We start from the raw sequence: 20216 nt of genomic DNA on the forward strand, positions 1-20216 counted from the left end.
TTCATTCTCAGCCTTCCCAACCTTTCCTCTCCCTTTGCAGCTCTTCCCATCAGCTTCCCGCGTGATCTCAGGGAACTGACGCCGGATCTGTGCCCCTGGCTGGAAACCAGTGTGCTGCCAGGCTTTAATCTGCAACGTTTTCGGCGACTCCCGTTTCCATAGCCGCAGACAGCCGCGCTGCGGAAGGCAGACGAGCAAGCGGCACCGGGGCCCGGCACAGCCTGCACCAAGATCAAGAGAACCGGTGGCCGCAGAAGGGTGACGGAGGAGGTTAATGCAGCCACGCAACGCTCCCGAAGAGCCCAGCGGGGTGGCGGCCACGTCACCCGGCTTCGGCTGGGCCCTGCAGCTGCGCCACGGCCCCGGCCTCCTGCCTGGGGCCGGCGGGTGCTTCGGGCGGCTTTAAAGTCTGCGATTCCCATGGCAGTCTGCAACGTAAAGATCTGCCTCCACTGGCTCACGGAGGGAGAGAGCAGATATAATTCACAGCAATCAGCGCAGACAGATGGGACTGTGTACTTTTGCTATACAAAGGAGTCACGAAATTTAGATAGACTTTTTTTTTTTTACTGCCCCAAACTGTTTGGGTTTTGCATTAGAAATTCATGATGCGATGTTGCATTTTCTCTTTTTTTCTGAAAGATGCTATAGGGATCAGGAGAATGAGTAGGCTTGTGATGACCCCAGAATGACTGCAGAGAGAAAAAGCCCGGCAGAGATACGTTAAAAAACCCACCGGCCTGCCACATAGTCGGAATAGTTGTCTCTTAGTACCTGCGCGCATTCATGTGGAGGCTGTAAGCATTAGATCCGCCCTTTATGTTAGAATGGTCTAAGAAAGCATGGAACAATATGCTTGAAATTCCTCACTTAGGGAATGTCGAAACAGAATAAAGCATCTGACCCCATTGATTTAACCAGGGGGGAAAGAATGCCAAACCAGAAATCCCGATTTTTAATTTTCTTTTTATACACCGTTAAATATACAAAAAAATACCCAAACCAAACCAGAAAAGAACTGGGAAGATGACAGAAAACCACTTCCCTTCCCAAGTTTAAGCCTTAAAAACAAAGAAACAACAGTGCCCAAACCATGCTATCCAGTTACTCCAGATCGAAACTAGAGTCTACCCCCGCCACGTGGTTTTTCAAAACTCGGTTAAGAGACACATAGGTCAAAATAAAGTGAGGTACTCCGGATGAAATCAGACTACTTCTGACTAGTGCTGTGTTATGTATTTCCAAGAAAAATATAGCAAAAGATATATTTTAATAATCGTAGTTAAATAACTGGAGATTATACATCGTTATTACATGCTCACAGTAACTGAATAGGTAAAATGAAAACACACAGAAGCGAACGGGATGTGTGTTCATTTAATACAGAATGGTTTTTTGCCCAGGATTTCAGTGAAGTCTAAATATAACAAAAAAAAAAAGTCATCTTCTGGTTTTGTATTCTTGCAGACTGTTTACTTGCCGATGGCAGTTTGGTCTTGAACAACAGAAAAGTTCACATAATCTTTACGAGAAGAACAAGCACATATTTCAGTGGAAATGAGAGAACACACGTTGAAAGCAACAGAATCCTAGAGTAAGGTAAGTTGGAAAGTACCTCTGGGTCATCTGGTTAAAGCGGAAAAAAAAAAAGGCTTTAGATATATGTTGGGTGGAAGGAGCGGCTTACCTTATTTTGTTTCCTCCATCCTGGTTACAAATGGGCAGCAGGTCCATCAGAACTTTGTAGAAGTACCGGAGGGTGAAGTCAATGCCCATTACTGCCACCGAATGTCCTGAAGACATCTGCGCGCTGCAAAGGGGGGAGGAAAAAAAGAAAAAGGCTTTGATAGCTGTATTAATAATTAATATTTTAATTACTCCGTTCCCTACTTGACCAGGGGACCGGCTTTCCTGGCGTATGACTGACCAGCCCCTCAGACCCGTACCTCCACGCTGAAGCTCAGTCCAGGCTGCTGCGTTTAAACGAACAGCGACGGCAGCTGTAAGCAGAGAGCACGGTGGCTTAACAGCGCTAGTTACTTGCTAGTTACTCTTCACTTCAACTGCACCTCACACACCCAGAGCGTGGCGGAGACAGCCCAGCAAGGACTGGATCATGCTCAGGAGCCGACCCCTTCTCCCCACCGGCTGCTCTCCCTTGGCTCTTACACAGACCCCCACCACCTATACAGATGTAATATTTAGCAACACGCATTAGGATTAAAAATTCCCCAGCTCCTGCACTTCCAGCACCCGAACGCCCACCGCCTCGGGGCGGGTTATGTTCAGCAGAGCTCCTCTTGCTCAGCCCCCAGGGTTAGGACCTGAAGAGGAAGCAGCCGTAGACACTGTGCTAAATCCCCAAACTCCGAGGTGCAGGCGTGAGACCACAAATTCCAGTCAGAATAAAAAGCAGGCCAAGGGACAGACATGCAACGGGGTGACCTTGCACCAGGCAGCTGGGCGGTATTTAGGTGCTGGTGCACGAGCATGGTGCTAAATGCTTCATGTAAGGAAATCACATCCCACTAACCAGCCAGTTATCCACACTAGTTGGAATTAAACTGGAGTAATTAATGTTAACATGATGCTACTTCCCACTGCTTACTAAGGACGAAGTGACATTTAAAACCCTGTCACGTCACAAATGTTCTGATTCAGTACCTCTCCCCAGCGTAGGGCAACCATACAACAGGTTTTGGGAAAGGGCAGAACGTGGTGTCTCTGCTCACCAGCACTGGCAGCGAGAGCCGCTGTGAACGGCAGCATTACGTCCACTCTGAAAATGTGCTTGTGCTCCTGTTTTTACACACCAGTTCGGGAACGTACACAGTTGCCTTAGCAACTGATGCATCCAAGACTGACAAAACAGTCTCAGGCTGACGTATGGAAGTGTGTTTTCTTACAGCTTTATGAAGGTGAAAAAGCACTACCTTCGCTTAGCTGGACTGTTTTAACTTCCCGCACCATCACAGAATCACAGAATGGTAAGGGTTGGAAGGGACCTCTGTGGGTCATCTAGTCCAACCCTCCTGATGAAGCAGGGTCACCTCCAGTAGGCTGTAGAGGACCTTGTCCAGGCGGGTCTTGAATATCTCCAGAGAAGGAGACTCCACAACCTCCCTGGGCAGCCTGTTCCAGGGCTCCGTCACCCTCAGAGGGAAGAAGTTCTTCCTCATGTTCAGACGGAACTTCCTGTGCTTCAGTTTGTGCCCGTTGCCCCTTGCCATCAGTGGAGCAATGGCAGGAGCAGTCTTGGCATTCGGCTGAGACCGTCTGGATGCGGAACGCTCCAAATAGACACTATATCCTATTTATGTCGTTATTTTTCCAAAACGCCCTGTCCTGGCAAATCCCCACCTTCCCCTCAGGAGAAACATCCAGAAATTCAAGGCCTCCCGAATCAACGCACTTGAACCAAGGCGCAAATCCCCACTGGGCAGCTGGCCATCAGAGCAGCCAGGTTCTGGAACAAAAGCCTCCTAATGCAGTAACAGAGGAAAATAACTAATATTGTTACGGTGGGTTATGAAAATGATTGTACGATGTGGTGGCCTGCAGTAGCCTGAGGCTGCTGAGCAGCCCCTGTCACTCCTGCATTTCCAACACCCAGATTCTCAAAGCTTCTCGTTGCCTCTGGCAGCGCCGAGAGGGCACGGCCCGACCAGTTACCTCTCGCCCCTGAAGGACACCAAGCGGTCAGCTCACCCTCAAATCCCAGGGCGTGCTGCTCTGCACTTACATGGGCCTTCTGCTGATGACAAAGGAGACATCTCTGACTTACTACTTTTTCAAACTGACTTTTCCAAATAATTCTATCTCTGAAGATAGAAATAAAAATGTTTAGGAAAAGAACTGAATGGCACAGCTGGACTGTAGAATGTAGAGGCTGCTGGCAACCTCCAACCCATATAAAACCATCTCTGTTTACTGGACTGTAAAGTTTGTTTGCTTTTAAAGAGGTACAGTAAAGATGTACTCAAATCTGATTTGTAGATTTATAAATATAGATTCTACAAACCTGCATTTAGTTTATTTTTAAGATTACCAATTTAATGGAGCAGGAATGGGAGAAAGGATGACAGTGAGGCGGTGCAGACACATTTAACTGCATGCGACAAGGCATCAGGCTATGCAGTTACTGCTCCGTCCTAACAGACAAAAAGCCATCAGGAGCGCTGTAAATACTTTAGCTTCGCTTTCAAGAATTACACCCTTCTAGTTTGCTGATGCAAGCTGTATTAACTAACTTCTTGCATAAATCTGCTATTCCCAGCCTCCCGAAAAGAAAGAGGATACACACAAAACAGAATGGCAGACAGGCGTCAGTTCCAGATAAGCTAAGGCTGTTCTTTAAACCCGCGCAGCAGTTTCTAACACAAGTGTGCCTGTTAACTCCACTGATTCCTCCCCTGCCCCTTCGGTTTTTTTAACCAAGACCTCTTTGGGGATTACAGCCGCATGGGACTATAAGCTTTAGAGGTCATATTTACCCGGGAATCACCCTCACATCTGCCAAACTTTGTTCAACCGTTCTTTAATCATGTTCTAATAACCCATGTGAGCTTTAAGTTCTTAAACCAAACTGAACCATCGCTTGCTAGATAAAAATGAGAATTTTGATGAATTGCACTTCTCTCCATACAAAAGTGCTTATTTCCCTTTAGTAAATCCCTGTGTGAGAAGCACCAGGCAGTCATTAGGCCTGATAATACTGCTGTCAAAAAGGACAGGCAGATGTCCTGCGGTGGGAAATCCCAAACAAAGCTGAGATGTCTCTGAGAAGAGGAGAAAAGCAGTGTCCTGAGCTCTGCTGGCTTTGCGATCGGTCGTTAGCAGTGATCTTTGTACTGGTGGGGTCTCTGACGGAGGGCGCGCAGCAGCCACATGCTCAGCGCAAGCCTTGGAAGAGACTCCGTGCAAAAAAAGAGTAACTACCATTTCCGAAACCTGGGGAGCTTACGCTCAAAAGGTTTAGTACCTAGTCTATAAGCTGATCTCCTTCACACAGCCCACATCTGGAACCAAACTTCAGCCTTAGGCTGGGGGCCTGGCCAGGAGGGAGCAGAAACAAAAGCAGCCCAGTCCTCGACCAGCAGGTCAGTCCAGCCCTGACAAGGTGTTCACAGAGGGGCTGACTCCACTTCCCCGGGTGGGGATATTCACCGTACTGAGAATAAAGGAGACACCGAGATTCCCTCAATCAGCTTTGAGTGAAGACACATTAGAATTTCTCCTGTCCTTTTTTTAAGCCGTACAAGACTAATAAAGAAAAGGCTTCTTCCTGTATGGTTACGATGTTCATTTTAGCTTTGATCCCAAAGACAAGAGCTGCTGTTTCCACATTGATTTGTTTTCTGCAATCAGGGGCAGCTGAGGGTTTGCAGGCTTCTCCTCAAGTTCTTCTCACTCCTGGAAGCCCCTGGCCAGAAGCGCTGAATTAAAACAGCCCAGGCAAGGAGCTCCCCCAGTTCCAGGAGTACGGACAGAGCTGTAATTAAACCGTCTTGTGGCCTGAGCTCTATTTGTTGTTAGGCAGATCTGCTTTCCCCTCTCACTCCCTTCCAACCACCACCCTGGTACACACAACTTCAGAAGGGAAAGTGTGGGTAACTTCAGGAAATTTAGAGCTTCGCTGTCTTGATGACAAAGTGGTTGACTACCAGCAGAGAGGGAACACGTCCCAGACTGCCCAAAGACAGCGATCCCGCTCCTCCCAGGTCCTTCTCTTGCATACGTGACACCTCATCATCTCGCGTTCATCCAGGAGCACGCTCTCACCAATCAATCTCTTTTCTATATGCCGTTATTATTCGTATATCAATAAAGCTACAGAATATAAACCTATTCATATAACATGGATTCTTCAAGTGTTTCAATGTACTGTCTCCCTTGAACCTACACAAGGTTGTATCACATTTCATCATAAGCGCTTTAAAACCAGCTTTGGTTTTCAGTTCTTGAACACGTCAGAGTCGCCCAGCATACTTCTCTCCTACCCCAAGCACATCTTGCTAATCTTGCTCGACACAAGCCTCCAACACAAGTTACCTGGAAGAATGGACTGTGTGACTGATCGTAACGACGTAGCCTGCCCCTCCAACGTCTAAGTAGGGACCGGTAAAGGTAATTAGTCCTGGATTAGCCACTGCGTGCAAGTACCTAAGGGAAGCCAAAAGAAACACTCATTATTATTGAAAAAGGGTTACTGCAGACTTTAAGACAACACCGAATTCTGCACACTGTGAACAATGTGCTACCAAATTAATGTTTCTTGATAGTAAACAAATACCCAAGCATGACTAGGGCTCAGTCCCAAAACAGACTGGCTCAAGAAATAGCTCCTCAGTACATACAACCGCATTAAAAAAAGCTCAATTTACTTTGGCATAGAATACATTTAATGTGATTGTAGACATCTTTCCCCAGAACAACGTACGACTCGGTGCCAGCAGAGTCTCAAACTCAGAGGAAACACTGGCAAAATTACGATGCTGCAAACACAGGAGAAAGGATGAATCCACACACGAAAATCCGGAAAGATGTCCGAAAGTGATTACGAATTACAAGTTCTTTTAAAACTTACTGTCAACATAAAATGAGCCACAATCATGTCAAATGTCTTCCTACTGTCCTAAGAAAGTTTATAAACCATCCCAACTGTTGGAAACACTTCTGTGTATGAAAAATCTGTTACTCTGCTTTCCCCCACCCCTGTACGCTGACCCGTGAGGCTGGGCTGCGCTGTGCAAGGGCCTGCTGAACCCTGCGTCCTCACGGGGGCTTGGCTTGCGTCCGCTTTCCAGCGCACTGCCGCTTGGCTTTACATAAAAAACAACACACTACGGCACGCTGCTTATGGAGGCTTTTTGAGAATCATGGTTTGAGAAAATCAGTGCGGTGTTAAAGCAAAAAAAACCAAACCCAAACCCTTCCCAAAACCAATAATGAAAATAATTTGAGAACTTTTAAAACGGAGACAAGGGATTGTACAAGTGCATTCCGTTGATTCACAGCACGAATGCGCTTTCTCTATCTCACTACAAAAAAAATTCCACCATCTTCTCCGTCAGCAAAACCACACATAACCACAAAAAGGAAGAAAACATGAAGCACAGCTCATCGCTAGCTACGGCAATCATTTTTTTCAGGGAAAAAACGGGTCAGGCGAGCTACAGCATGGCCAGTGCTGGGAGCCATTCAGAGCCGTCCCCGCAGCGCCGGAGGGTTGGGACCCGGCCCGGCTCGTGCCCTCCCCGGCGTCACAGCGCGGCGGCACCGGGCTGGCTCCTTGCAGCAAAGCACACACGTCAAAACCCGCTCCAGAGCGCTCTCGTTTGTAATGTACACAAATGCTTTCCCAAATCCGACACTAGTGCATAATTAATAGTGCACAGTCAAGCCAGCAAATTCCCACTCTAAATTAGCAAGGAAATCTGCTGTAAACAAACAAACAACACGACTGAAATACTAACAACCAAAAACGGCACGGGGATTTGAAAACACTCCCGAATTAGCTAATCCCTAAAGGGGATGCTCATTTTCTGAATATTTATATTCCCATCTGCCATAGCAGGGATAGGAAACAGAAACTATCACTTAAAATAAGAAGGATTGAAGTTGGAACCCAGAAAGGTTTTAACTAGCAGTATTCAAGCACCGAGCCTTTTGCCCACGATGCAAACATTTCTAGTTAAATAGTTTATAGCTGGCCATGAAAAAAACCCAGGCTATGAAATCGACACCAAGTCTTTTCCTTATTGCCCTCTAAGATTATCCAAAGCTTTGCTAACAGGACCCTAAAAACTCACCATTGTCTCCTGGTGGGATCAAATGCTTTGTCCATGAGGGAACCGGGGTAAATTCGGAGCACCCCATTGGGGGTTGCTATGTAACGGCGCACAATAGAACTGTTGAGGCTGCTCATTTCCATTTGTGTCATCCATTCATCTGTGACGTGACTGGTAGCCATTACTTCATTTCTGACAGAGAACTGCAAAACAAAGGCGGACCTGGCAGGGTTCCTCTAAGGCTTGCATGAAAAGATAATAAGCTGCTCGTGGGGTTTCCCAAAGAGCGATCGGAGATCATCTAAACTCAATTACTTGTTTAAAGCCTTCTCACACCAGACGGATCTGGCACATTCCAAGCAAAGGAAAAGCTTATTATAATGAAATATTGTTGTTGTTATCTCTGCGGCTTTTAGAGTTTGCTATTTCACTTCACGTAAATACAAATACTGCTCCACTTGGGCACAAAATAGAACTTTCTCATTTATATGCCTAAAAACACAAAGACATATCTAAGAATTTACTTCAGCTTTAACTTTTCTAGTGTTTATTTCAACAGCTGCTTATCAGCCTTCCCCCCCTCTTGGGGAGGACGCCCTCTCCCTCCTCTCTCTGCTCTTCTGGGCCACGAAGCCCATGGCTGTCTCTCCAGGCATGGCAATACCACTCCAAACCGCCCCTCCATAACCCCACGAGCACCAGGAGATCGACGTTTTGGGCACTCCCCTCCAGGACGAAGGCATGGGATGGGAGGAAAGCCGGGTTCCCAGGGCTGGCCGGAGCGCTCAGCGCCTGGGACGTACCTTCAGGCCAGGATTGGCAATCAGGCGCGTGTTGTCGCTGAGGTACGCGGTGTAATGCTCCACCATCCGCTTCGTCTCGGGCTGGCTGAGGTGTTCGTACGGAGAAGAGAAGCTGCCCGCAGACAGCATGACCGTAGGGCTTTCTAAAAACAGCCAAATACGGGAAAGTTAAGGACAAGGAATTGGACATATTGCATCAGAAGGACATTTGTACTGCAGAAGGGTATTGCCTGCCTGTTCCTCTGCTCTCCCAGGCTTCAGTAAGCAAAGCGCACAGCTCCTTCAGGTCACGAGTAGATGGTGAGAGGGCACGGAACGTGAAGCTTTCCACCCAAACCAGAGAGCCTACCAGCACAGCTTGCCTCCCCCCAGGCCCTGACAAAACTGATGTGGCACATCAGCTGCCCTCCTTGCTTCAACACAGTGAAGGCGCAAAGTTAGTCCAGTGACTCTGAGCTCCACGTGTTCTCTGGTAGACTTCAGTGCCTTTGTTCTCAAAGTCTAAACAATTGCTGACTTACTACTTTCTGAAAGATTACAGAAGCTGTTTTCCCTTAATAAAAGATTTTGTGGTAATGAAGGAGAAATTAATTATCCACGATTAGGTTAGACAGGGCAGAGGAAAATGAAAACGAGCACTTTCAGTTCCAGACAATGAATAAATGGAGAATTACAAGCGCAGAAGAGGGAGCTTACCAATAAAAGTGTGGCTGTTTGGCGGGATTTTCAGAACAGACTAGAAAGTAAACTTATATTGTGCACAAAATGTAATCCCAGACAGCTTTTTCTTTTTAAAAAGAAAAACGATGATGAAGATGATGCAGGGCTGAAGGTGGAGAAGAACGCCGTTTCTGAATATGTGACCCTTGGAACCCAATTTCCCTGTCTCTAATGGTCTCCAGAGGAAAAATTTCAGCGTTCTGCTTTTCTTCACATTCCTCTCAAACACATCCCTATACATCCAGCAGCCATCTGTACTGCAGCCATCGCTCACGAACTTCTACCCTAGTCCTTCATCTGCTTCCCAGACCAAATATTCTGATGTGACTGCATTTTGCTTTGCGTGAAGTTTTTCCACTTGTCAGCTTCGTACTGAGTTTTCTGGATATTTTCCATTTCTATCTTGTCTTTCTGGATATAAGATAATCAATGCTAGGCACCACATTACAGGAAGAAAACCTCCTGTATTTTAAACAACTGGCAAAGCAATTTCCACAGGTTTGTCAGGTTCCTCCATAACCCCTCCAGTCTAATCTCACTTCACTATTTGTGGCACTGCAATATAGCTAAGAAAACACCACAGCTGTGCCGCTAATCCACCATGAGACCTTCCAACCTCGCTACAAACAAAAGCACTTCATCCAGAACTTCTTATAACACAGCACAGATTTCAGCAAAACCCCTGAGATTAATACTTCAAGATGAAAGCTTGCAACTTGGGATGCTTATATAAAAACCCCTCTATGTTCTTAGGATATATTATGTTTTTTATGTTTTCTATCCTTTCCAGACACTAGAACTTACACTGCCATGGAGATTCTCCCTCTTTCCAGTAATGTATTTATAAATGCTTATAAATATCTTACGGGTGGGTGTCAGGAGGACGGGGCCAAACTCTTTCCAGTGGTGCCCAGCGACAGGACAAGGGGCAACGGGCACAAACTGAAGCACTGAAGGTCCAGCTGAACACGAGGAAGAACTTCTTCCCTCTGAGGGTGATGGAGCCCTGGCCCAGGCTGCCCAGGGAGGCTGTGGAGTCTCCTTCTCTGGAGATATTCCAGCCCCGCCTGGACGCAGTCCTGTGCAGCCTGCTGTGGGTGACCCTGCTTGGGCAGGGGGTTGGACTGGGTGACCCACAGAGGTCACTGCCAGCCCCGACCATTCTCTGATTCTGTAATGTTTGAGCAACCACTGAGGTTGGTCAGGTAGAGCAGAATCCATTTAGCTTATCAACAGCAGGAACGTCTCAGTAACCTGAAAATTTTCAAGCAGGTAAGGAGGGTCTGGAAACCATCCCAGTGCGGAGTTCTCAGTTTCCCCCAACAGACAGAACCTCTGACTTCACACGATCAATGGCATTAAATGCTAACGGCAGTGAAAAACTTGCATAAATCCAAAGTCAAGAAGTAGTTTGCGTGCTGGCCAGGACTTCATTCTACTTGTGTTATTTGTCAACAAGCTGCTTTACAGCCAAGAGAACAGAACATTGTTTAAGCTTGGTGAGACATCTCTCACTCTCCCCACTCCACTTTCTGGGAACCTGACCGAGCAAGACTCGCGGCTCGTTCATCTCGTACTCTGACGAGCAGCCCCGCTGCGTTCACCATCGCGCTCGCCATTGCGCAGGGTGGCCATGATCCGTGGAGAGCTACAAGAAGGTAACAGCTGACTAGGAAACTGGGCTCCGAAACGAAAGCCTCTCAGGCAGGGAGTATTGCCATTGTTTCGTGAGAAGAGTTTTACTTTCTGCTGCCACACTCTAGAGAAACATGCAAGAAAGCTTCACCTAAGGTGGCCAGCTGCTTGAAGTGCAGGCAGGCGTTCGGCTGGCCCAGCAGATCCAGACGGTGATACAGGAGCTTGCTGCTGGGGACGGTGTTGAGATTCTTCAGCTGCTTAACAGGTATTTCTGGCTGTATTACCACAACACACAGAATAAACGATGTGTCCTGGACCTGAAAAACATGGGCAAGTCATCAAACAGAAACAAAAAGGTGGAGGTGTTACAGAACTTCTTTTCTATTTTGCATTCATTCTCTTTTCTTTAATTGCTCATCTCGTCCAGCTCTGGAAGGCAGCACCACACTTCGCCACACTCTCAAGGGTCACAACCCCCACTCTCTCTGAAAGTAGACAACTGCTTTTCAAAGAAGCTAATATGGACTCGATCCTACAGAAAACAGAGAAGAGGACTGGGCAGACCAAACTTTCAAGCCATATCGGTCTCCATGCGGGGCAGAGGCTGGATCACAGCAACTCAGAGCCATATGCCGGTCTGCAACCATCCTGTAGGTATTGGAGCCACCGAGTTGTACAAAATATACTTTTACATAGTCTATGCACAAAATAAAAATACTTAGTTTTCAGGAAAAAACACTGCATGAAGACCGTCATTCTGTTCCTCAGTTTGCAGTAGTTTCTAACACTGTTCTGTGGATACTTTTTTGAAGTGTCATGAGCAGAGGAGAGGCTCCAGGTTCACAGTGGATAAAAACATACTGGTATTCCCATTATGAAGAATAGGAACAAATTAACTCTCGAAAATAAGATTTTATCATTACCATTGTTAATTGTGTGCTGCATGTGTCACATGCTTTACCGGTTTGTGTATTTTAAGTATCCTATAGAACATCAGACTAGCAGAACTTGGAGTTGCCCAGCTGCTCTGCAAGGGTGTTTGATATTTAATGTGGCATTACAACACTAGAAAATTAGCTCCAGACACCCTCCTATGTGAATTTCTGTTACACAATGACAGATTTAATCTCTTAAAACTGCTCAGCTTAATCTTTTAGGTTGGATTTATCTTAATACTCCGAAATGATCCATAAGTACCCTCCTAAGTTTGTTGGCACGAAGAAGTAGCTAATGATTTCTGGCATCAGCAAAATTCACCTGGATTATATTTAACTTTACATTCCATTTTAATCCCTGGGTCAAGATCGGTGTTCAGATGTGTTCAGAAGTTAAGCTGAAGAAAGGAAGACAGCTGCTAGCAGCTTTCTTAAAGCTCTTACAACTGGTAATAGAGCCTGTTGCGCACACATCGTACTCGGTTTCAATGAAAGCTTCGATTTAACTCATGTTTGTAAGAAAAGTGTTACATTACAGCAAACATCATTACTGGCTACAGATAAAGTTCTGAAACAAGATAGCATCAGAACAAGAAGCTGACATTTTCCCAATTACATCAATTAATGGATTGTACTACTCTGCCCCAAACATAACAACAGTATTAAGCAAAAGAATGACTTCATACCAAACGCTGTCTCAGCACTGGATTCAGATGCGGTCTCTGGCCGGTATTTACGTGTCACCTGGCTCGCAGCATGGCATCCAGACCAGCAGAGACTTACTTCCACTGGGAAAGCACGAGTGTAATCTCTGTGTAACTGCGCATTACGTATGTTTTCTGAAATGAGCACCTTCGTGAAGGAGCACACACATACCCACACAGACACACCTCTGAAGATGACACGGTAACACACCTGAAACCTTAATTTCACTGGTTCTTCATTGTAACAACCCCCCCCCCATATGTGCAGTTTCAGAGTAATTCAAACCTTTCAGACTTCAATATATAGCAATACTTCAGGCTTCACTATATCCAGCACATTAATGTACTCTTCGATACATGAACTTGCTCTACGCCATCCTGCAGCAGCGTCACTTTTACTGCTTACCATCTTCCAGGCATAGCTGACATTGTAGGCTTCTTTTCCGACTTCTCTCAGTTTGTTTAGATGCCAAGACAGCGAGGAGTTCACGGGAACCGTAATGATCTGGCTGCCCAGGGGAATGCTATATTGGCAGACAGAACACCCAGCATTTTATTAAACACGGAGTAAGCACTTCAGCAAAACCCATCTACTGTACCTTTATAAAAATACTGTAAGAGATGCAGAGATTAACTGTTAGCTGTCTCAGGTGAAGAAAATGTGGATGTATGCTGAAAATGCACTCACATACCACCACATCTTGAGTTAAAACACATACTCGGATAAGACAAAGGGTAAAGAAAAATCCAGACGAAATAGCGGAAAATCTTCCTGACACGGAAGAGAAATGTAAGAAAGAGTATCCCCCAGATCAGCTGTGTAAACCACTGCTCAGCCCACCAAACGATGAAGTGAAGAAAGCTGGTGGGAAAACCACACCAGAACTGTTCTGCACTGGGGAGAGGAATTCCATCCGAGTATCCAGATGTTGTAGGAAAAGGGACTTTACCCTATATTCTCTTAAAACTCCTCTAGCAATACTTCTAGTTCCCTAAGGACTGCTGATGTTTGGACTTGCCACTCGGATTCCTTACCTGAGGATGTTCTGCCGCACCAGCTCGAATTTCGGAATGTTCTCGTAATGGATAATATCTGTGTGGAGCGGTGGTTCAGACAGCAGGTAGGGCCTGGTAAGGGATGGGTGCATAAGAGTGTACCCTAAAAAATAAAGACAGAAACCAATACAATGGATGCATTATAACAACTGAGCCCAGGATGAATATTTATAGGGGAAAAAAACCAGGATACAGTAACAACATAGAATTTTTACAAAGGCTTGAGAAATGTAAGTGAGCAAGCAATATTATCATCAAAGAAGTCGCAAACTAAGAACTCAGTAAGTTGCAAATGAAAGACAGCTCGAAGAACCGAGCAATAAAAAGAGAGGCTGGCATCAGAGGAGAAGAGCTCAACACACCTACACACCAGTTTTGCCATTTGCTCTACACATCTAGCAAACCTTGGATGTTACACACGCAGCAAATCTCAACAGCAAGCTAGCACTGCCCCATCAAAAACGCCAGGAGAGAAATCTCAAGGCACGAATGCCCCTACAGCCTCCAGCAACTCTCAGGCAAAGCTAAACAAACAACACACAATTCATCTTTTAATAAATCTCATCACTCATTACTTCTAGACTATTTAGAGACCTGTGAATGAAGAGTTTCCTTGTGATGGTTAACGACCTCAGTGGGACTAGAATCAACTATTTGAGCCAAAAACTTACCTTTGTTATCAATGAGGAAAGTGTAGGAACCCAAGGAGTCTTGATAATAGGTGACATCTTCCAAGATATATGCGAGATTAACATCTACTCCAACAATCCCCAGCAGCAGGTTTCCAAAGTAACACGGTTTACTCACAGTCATTATTAGGCCTTAAAATGAGAGAAATAACATAAAACCATCAGCAATAATATCTAGTTCATAAAATCATAGAATGTTTTGGGTTGGAAGGGACCTTAAAGCTCACCTGGTTCCAACCCCCTGCCATGAGCAGGGACATCTCCCACCAGCCCAGGGTGCTCAGAGCTCCATCCAACCTGGCCTTGAGCACTGCCAGGGAGGGGGCAGCCACAGCTTCTCTGGGCAGCCTGGGCCAGGGCCTCACCACCCTCATGGGGAAGAATTTCTTCCTCATATCTCATCTAACTCTGCCCTCTGTTAGTTTGGAGCCATTCCCCCTTGTCCTATCACTGCACACCCTTGTGAAAAGCCCCTCTCCACCCTTCCTGTAGCCCCTCCAGGCGCTGGCAGCTGCTCTAAGGTCACCCCGGAGCCTTCTCTTCTCCAGGCTGAACAGCCCATGCACTTTGCCATTTTAACATGTTATACAGCCAAATTTTATATAGCATTCCTTGCTGGAATATGGACAAAAATTGGCATGCCTGCAGGGAAGCTGAGCAGGTTATCTATCATGTCTGGCTGGTTTTAGCCACTCTCCCTAATTAATTTCTACATTTCTGATAGTGGCCAAAGGTACATTTAATCAATTTATTAAAATACACACCACAGTTAATATTTTGGGGGTTTTGTCAGTTTGGAAGTGGAGGTCTTACAGATAAGCAATGCATTTGCATGAAAACCCAATATAGTGTTTTGTTCCTTTGACATCACTTAAGGCAATTTAAAAAATTGGGGGAGGAGGGAGGAAGAGAATTTGTACTTCTGAAGTAACAATAGGGACCAGTTATTGCTCATCTAATTGCATATTCAGAATATTCAGCCTCCTCTGCTTAGCTGAATCCCAGTACGGCCCCTCGGTACCGGGAACCATACCCACAATTACACAATGCTTTGAGACACATCTCGTGCCTGAGGCGAGAACCTTCTTTCTCTTACTTTCTACACTCCTGCTGTTTGGAAATTCAGGGACTCTCTTCCTCCAAACCAATATAAAATTCATTTGCATGTATAAGCTTTTAAGTACACTTTGATATTTATGCAAGCCAAACTTCCTCTATTGCACCATTTCTAATCGTTCTGTTGCTCAAATTTTCCGTTCTGCTTGGACATGGCTTTGTGAGAGAGCAATAACACAGCTTAATTGCTGAGGTTAGGAAATGCAGAAAGCAGCAAGCGCTCTGACTCAGAAGAGATTTGCTCGGGAAGAGTCTTAGATTTGTCGTGGGACCCAACACACGAGGCAACCTAAACTCAGCGGCCCTTGAAAACCTATTCAGCACAACCCTCAACTACTCCTACGTCTCAGCTGAGGCTGAGAACGTGCAAAGTCTTGAATGAAGAAATACAGAATTGGCTCCATCGTCAAAGCAATGTAAAATCAGCAGTGTATTTCCTAACCTCACCGCGACTGTCACATCTCTTTACAGAGCACTGGAGCAGTGCTAGAGAAACGTCAGGTGAGCTGCGCAAGAGCTAGCTGGGGTAAACCCTACTGCTCCGACCTTCCAAGCGTGTACGCAGAGCTTTAGGAAGGGCACCAGATCCCAAAGGCAAAAGCAGCAGCAGCACTGGGGCTTACAACTGAGGCTTGAGCAGGCGTTTGCTCCGGCAGCGGGACCCAGGGCTGGGTGCGTGACCGGCCGGGGGAGCTCGGCCAGCACGGTGGGAGCAGCCCCAGCCCGCTCCCTGCCTCCGGAACCCGATCCCAGCGAGGACCCAAGCAGGAGCACCTTGCAGTGCGTGCTTACCCTGAGCACCAATGAAACCAACTTCTGCATCTCCTACACGCGTGTCATCTTACGCACACGCTGGTACGCTCCCAGAAGTCTCTACCAGTATCTACACCTGCAGTCTCTCTGTTACTGGATGTAGTGGTGAGATCAGATCAAGCTAAATGCACAGTTTTTGTTAACAAGGCATCTAATTTTAAGGTAAAAGGGAATATCCATGCACCTTCCCGACATGACAGCAGAGGGCTACAAGGATGGTGAGGGGACTGGAGCATCTCTCCTGCGAGGAAAGGCTGAGGGAGCTGGGCTTGTTCAGCCTGGAGAAGAGAAGGCTGAGAGGGGACCTTAGAAATGCTTACAAATATCTGCAGGGTGGGTGTCAGGAGGACGGGGCCAGACTCTTTCCAGTGGTGCCCAGCAACAGGACAAGGGGCAATGGACGCAAACTGGAGCATGGGAAGTTCCAGCTGAACCCGAGGAAGAACTTCTTCCCTCTGAGGGTGACGGAGCCCTGGCCCGGGCTGCCCAGGGAGGCTGGGGAGTCTCCTTCTCTGGAGATATTCCAGCCCCGCCTGGACGCGGTGCTGTGCAGCCGGCTCTGGGTGACCCTGCTTGGGCAGGGGGTTGGGCTGGGTGACCCACAGAGGGCCCTGCCAACCCCCGACATTCTGTGATTCTGTGATGACAGCATAAATTAGAAACCGATGGGAGGACCAGACTGCAGACATCTGCTGCGTTAAGATATTCTTCTGGATGCGTTCACAGTCATTGGACAACTGTCACCAGGCTTCCACCAAATTCATTGTATCCCTCGCTCCGGACTGGCCGGGCCATCATGAGCCAGCTCAGGCTTCCTCTTCTGCGCTGGGGGCAGACCGAGTGTGCTGAAGCTAAAGGAAGAGCTAAGGATGGCAAATCTTGGACAACAACTAATAATCTCTCTTTGCGCCATTTGCTAAGCTGATTGCCTCCTCCCTCTTACAGAGGTCGGACTGCAAGTGTCCAGCATGCCCACCTCCACAGCCCGGCCACGGGGAATGGACACTAAGCTAGTTGTGCACAGCCCCTGCCTGGGGTGCAAAGACAGAATAAAGGGAACTCCAGTAGGAAAGACGACTCGAAAGTCACGTCCATGGCTCCGGAGCAGAGAGGCTCAAACGATAACTTCTTCTCACTTCCACGGTGGGGACCTATGCAACCCCCCGAGTCTACCTGTAAGACCTCAAGTCATACAGAAGTAATAAAACCACGAACCTGGCAATGGTGCGGCATGGTCACGGCTGTCATTGCAACGAGGCAAGATTGCTTCCCTCGAGTACAAAAAATTTCTCTCCACAAATTAAGTTACAGATGCTGTATACATACACACACACATAGGAACAAATTTCATCCCCCGAGAAGACAACCTAAATCGATCTACTCCATGTTTTACTACCCCTTTTTTCACAACTCAGCCTTCTGCAGATAAAAAACTTGCTGGTATGAAAGGTGAATTTTATACTTGCCCTGGGAACACACCTAAAAGCATCACCTCATAAGACTACAGTATTTTTGAGAATATGCAAGCAAAGGGAACCTAATCGCTTATGTTTTTATACCTAAATTCAACGTAAGCACTTACCATCTCCCATTTCATCTGAAAAAGGCAAGCTGAAGACTGCCTCATCGATCATGCGGTTGGGGAGGTTTGTATAGAATCGGCCAACCGTAGTTTCCAGGTTACTCAGCTGGTTTAGGACCATCATGCTCCCCTTGGTCACAGGCAGGGCTGTTCGGTCCGGCACCCCGTACTTCACCGAGTTCTGCTCTGCCAGGTCTCGCAGGAAGGCCAGCTCTTTCAAACCCGTCACTCCCTCTGAAACAGAGATGCGAGAAACAGAAGGAAGGAGACAGGAGAAGCTTGCTTTCCACCAAGACTTCCGTACCTTACTCCAAAGTACTGTCAATAAAAGCAAAATGATGCAGATGCTATACTGTAGGACTGGCTATGCTATAGGCTTATTTAAGTGGTAAGGCAAAGTGCTGAAAGACTAGTACAGTTTTAGGAAATGTCATTAGCTAGTACAAAATTTAAGAAGACTGCGTCTCACACACTGTTGCACGGCGCAAAAATTCAACATGCTGTTTCCATCACCACTTTAACCAAAGATTTTTTAACAACGACTTCTGTGACCCATAAATCCACAGGACAGCTCTTTGTTCTCCACTGGTGGGTAGTCCACATAAAGGACCAGGAGCATATTACACGCCCTTGGAGATAACAGGCTTTGTTCTTTAGCTTAAACATTACACTTTTACATTTTACATAAGTCCCAGGCTCAATTCCTGCAGACAAATCAAAGACCTTTGTACATATTAGGTCTCAAATGAGTATTTAAATTTACAGTCAAATGATACTTCAGCCTAAGCATTCGTTTCCTTGGCTAGAGTCCGTGTGCAATTTTCAGTAATGCAGCGTACAGCCTTCTTACTGAAAATGCTTTGCTGGAAAAAAGCACAGAATGCCAAAGTACTGTGCGCGTGATCTTCACGTTCAACTTCACTCTGAATTTGGGTCCTAAGTTACCAAAGCCCCTCAGGTTCCATTTGCTGTTACATTCGTGCTCCTTGGCTAGTGACTGACACAGAAGTCACGTACACTCTCACTGTGCTGCATCAGGAAACAGAGGCCGTGTCGGGAAGGTTTACCGTTGCAATAGCTATTAAATTTAATTCATTCTGGTCGCCTCTAAACAATTTAGGCCACAGTACTTTATATCCTGAGCAGCTACACTGTGATATCGAAGCATACAGTGGTAGACAGCTTTATACACCAAAGAGGTAACATCCGGATGCAGCCTCTGGATTACACGGGCCAAAAGCCATTAACAACCTGCTCCCAACAAGGCGTGGAATTACATTTGGATGAGCTTAATAAACTAGCTCTACAAGGAAAGGCAATTTTCATCCACTGGAAATACAGACCCACTTCTCACCATTCATAAGCGCGTAAGTGAGAATCATTACTGAGTTATTGAGGAAACTATTTTCTTCGTTGATGACACGTAGAGTAGATTTTTTATCATCTTCCGAGGAATCTTTTGATGTGATCCCAGCCGAGAGATAAATTATGACCATGTCGGTATCTAAAAAGAATTACATACATAGCAGAAAGCACGTTAGATTTTTTAACTCGGGAAAGTCACGTGGTAAGAGCCCTCATGTCTGCTTGCAGCCACACACTGCCAACAGCCTCATCCGTGACATCCACAGGAACCCACAGTGGATAAACACACCTCGGTCTTACGAGTTGCATCCTCCGTTATTAAACGTCCATTCACAGCATTTCCCAAGCCTCTGCTCGACTCGGTGCCCTCCCAGCAGCACCACGGCTTGTTTCTCCCGAGCAGACCTCCAGGCACCTTCTGGCCTGGCTGCAAGCAAGCAGGAGCGCGCCAGACCGGCTCGCGGCAGGCGCGGCTCTAACTCCACGCAGAGGGCTTAACAAAAGCAAATAAACCTGCATGTTTTGTCTCCTGACCCACTGTTCTTCTCCTGCAGTTCTACAGAGAGGGGGAGCAGCTGGGTGCATTTCCCACGTGAAGAGGCACGGTTCCGTGGGAGGACGGCACCCGACGCTCCCGCGTGGCGTGGGGCAGAGCGCAACGCTCGGGCGAGGCGACGCGGCACGCCGCCGCTCACCACTGCCTCACTTCACGCAAAGCCGAACACGCTTCTCAAGCCGAGTATGTTCTTGGCAAACAGCCTGCCTCAAAGCTTTGAACATGCAAACCCAAATCGCTGCTCACACACCGTCCCGTTCCATCACACGCCATCTCAGTACGGGAAGTCTTTTACGCATGTCATTGAGACATTTGTAGGGACCATACACCACCATGTAGTCCGGAGGTTATATATATAGGTATATAACCAACTAACAGGAGGTTAACCAACTAACTAATATATATACATATAACCAACTAACAGGAGGTCAACCACTAACTAATATATT

General features: G+C 46.6%; 1 protein-coding gene across 3 annotated transcripts in view; it reads right to left on the reverse strand.

The window, feature by feature from the left end:
• Window positions 1–20216, reverse strand: part of CACHD1 (cache domain containing 1) — a 117027-nt gene that overhangs the window by 11396 nt on the left and 85415 nt on the right. For all 3 annotated transcript variants that reach the window (XM_075424303.1, XM_075424305.1, XM_075424304.1), the window contains 10 exons: window positions 19201–19350; window positions 17847–18080; window positions 14318–14467; window positions 13626–13749; window positions 12997–13114; window positions 11100–11268; window positions 8594–8736; window positions 7812–7993; window positions 6052–6162; window positions 1688–1810 (listed from right to left, as the gene is read on the reverse strand). In XM_075424303.1, the coding sequence (XP_075280418.1) occupies window positions 1688–1810; window positions 6052–6162; window positions 7812–7993; window positions 8594–8736; window positions 11100–11268; window positions 12997–13114; window positions 13626–13749; window positions 14318–14467; window positions 17847–18080; window positions 19201–19350 (1504 nt within the window). The remainder of the gene's footprint in view (window positions 1–1687; window positions 1811–6051; window positions 6163–7811; window positions 7994–8593; window positions 8737–11099; window positions 11269–12996; window positions 13115–13625; window positions 13750–14317; window positions 14468–17846; window positions 18081–19200; window positions 19351–20216) is intronic.

Source organism: Opisthocomus hoazin, chromosome 6 (assembly GCF_030867145.1).
Source record: "Opisthocomus hoazin isolate bOpiHoa1 chromosome 6, bOpiHoa1.hap1, whole genome shotgun sequence".
NCBI lineage: Eukaryota > Metazoa > Chordata > Aves > Opisthocomiformes > Opisthocomidae > Opisthocomus > Opisthocomus hoazin.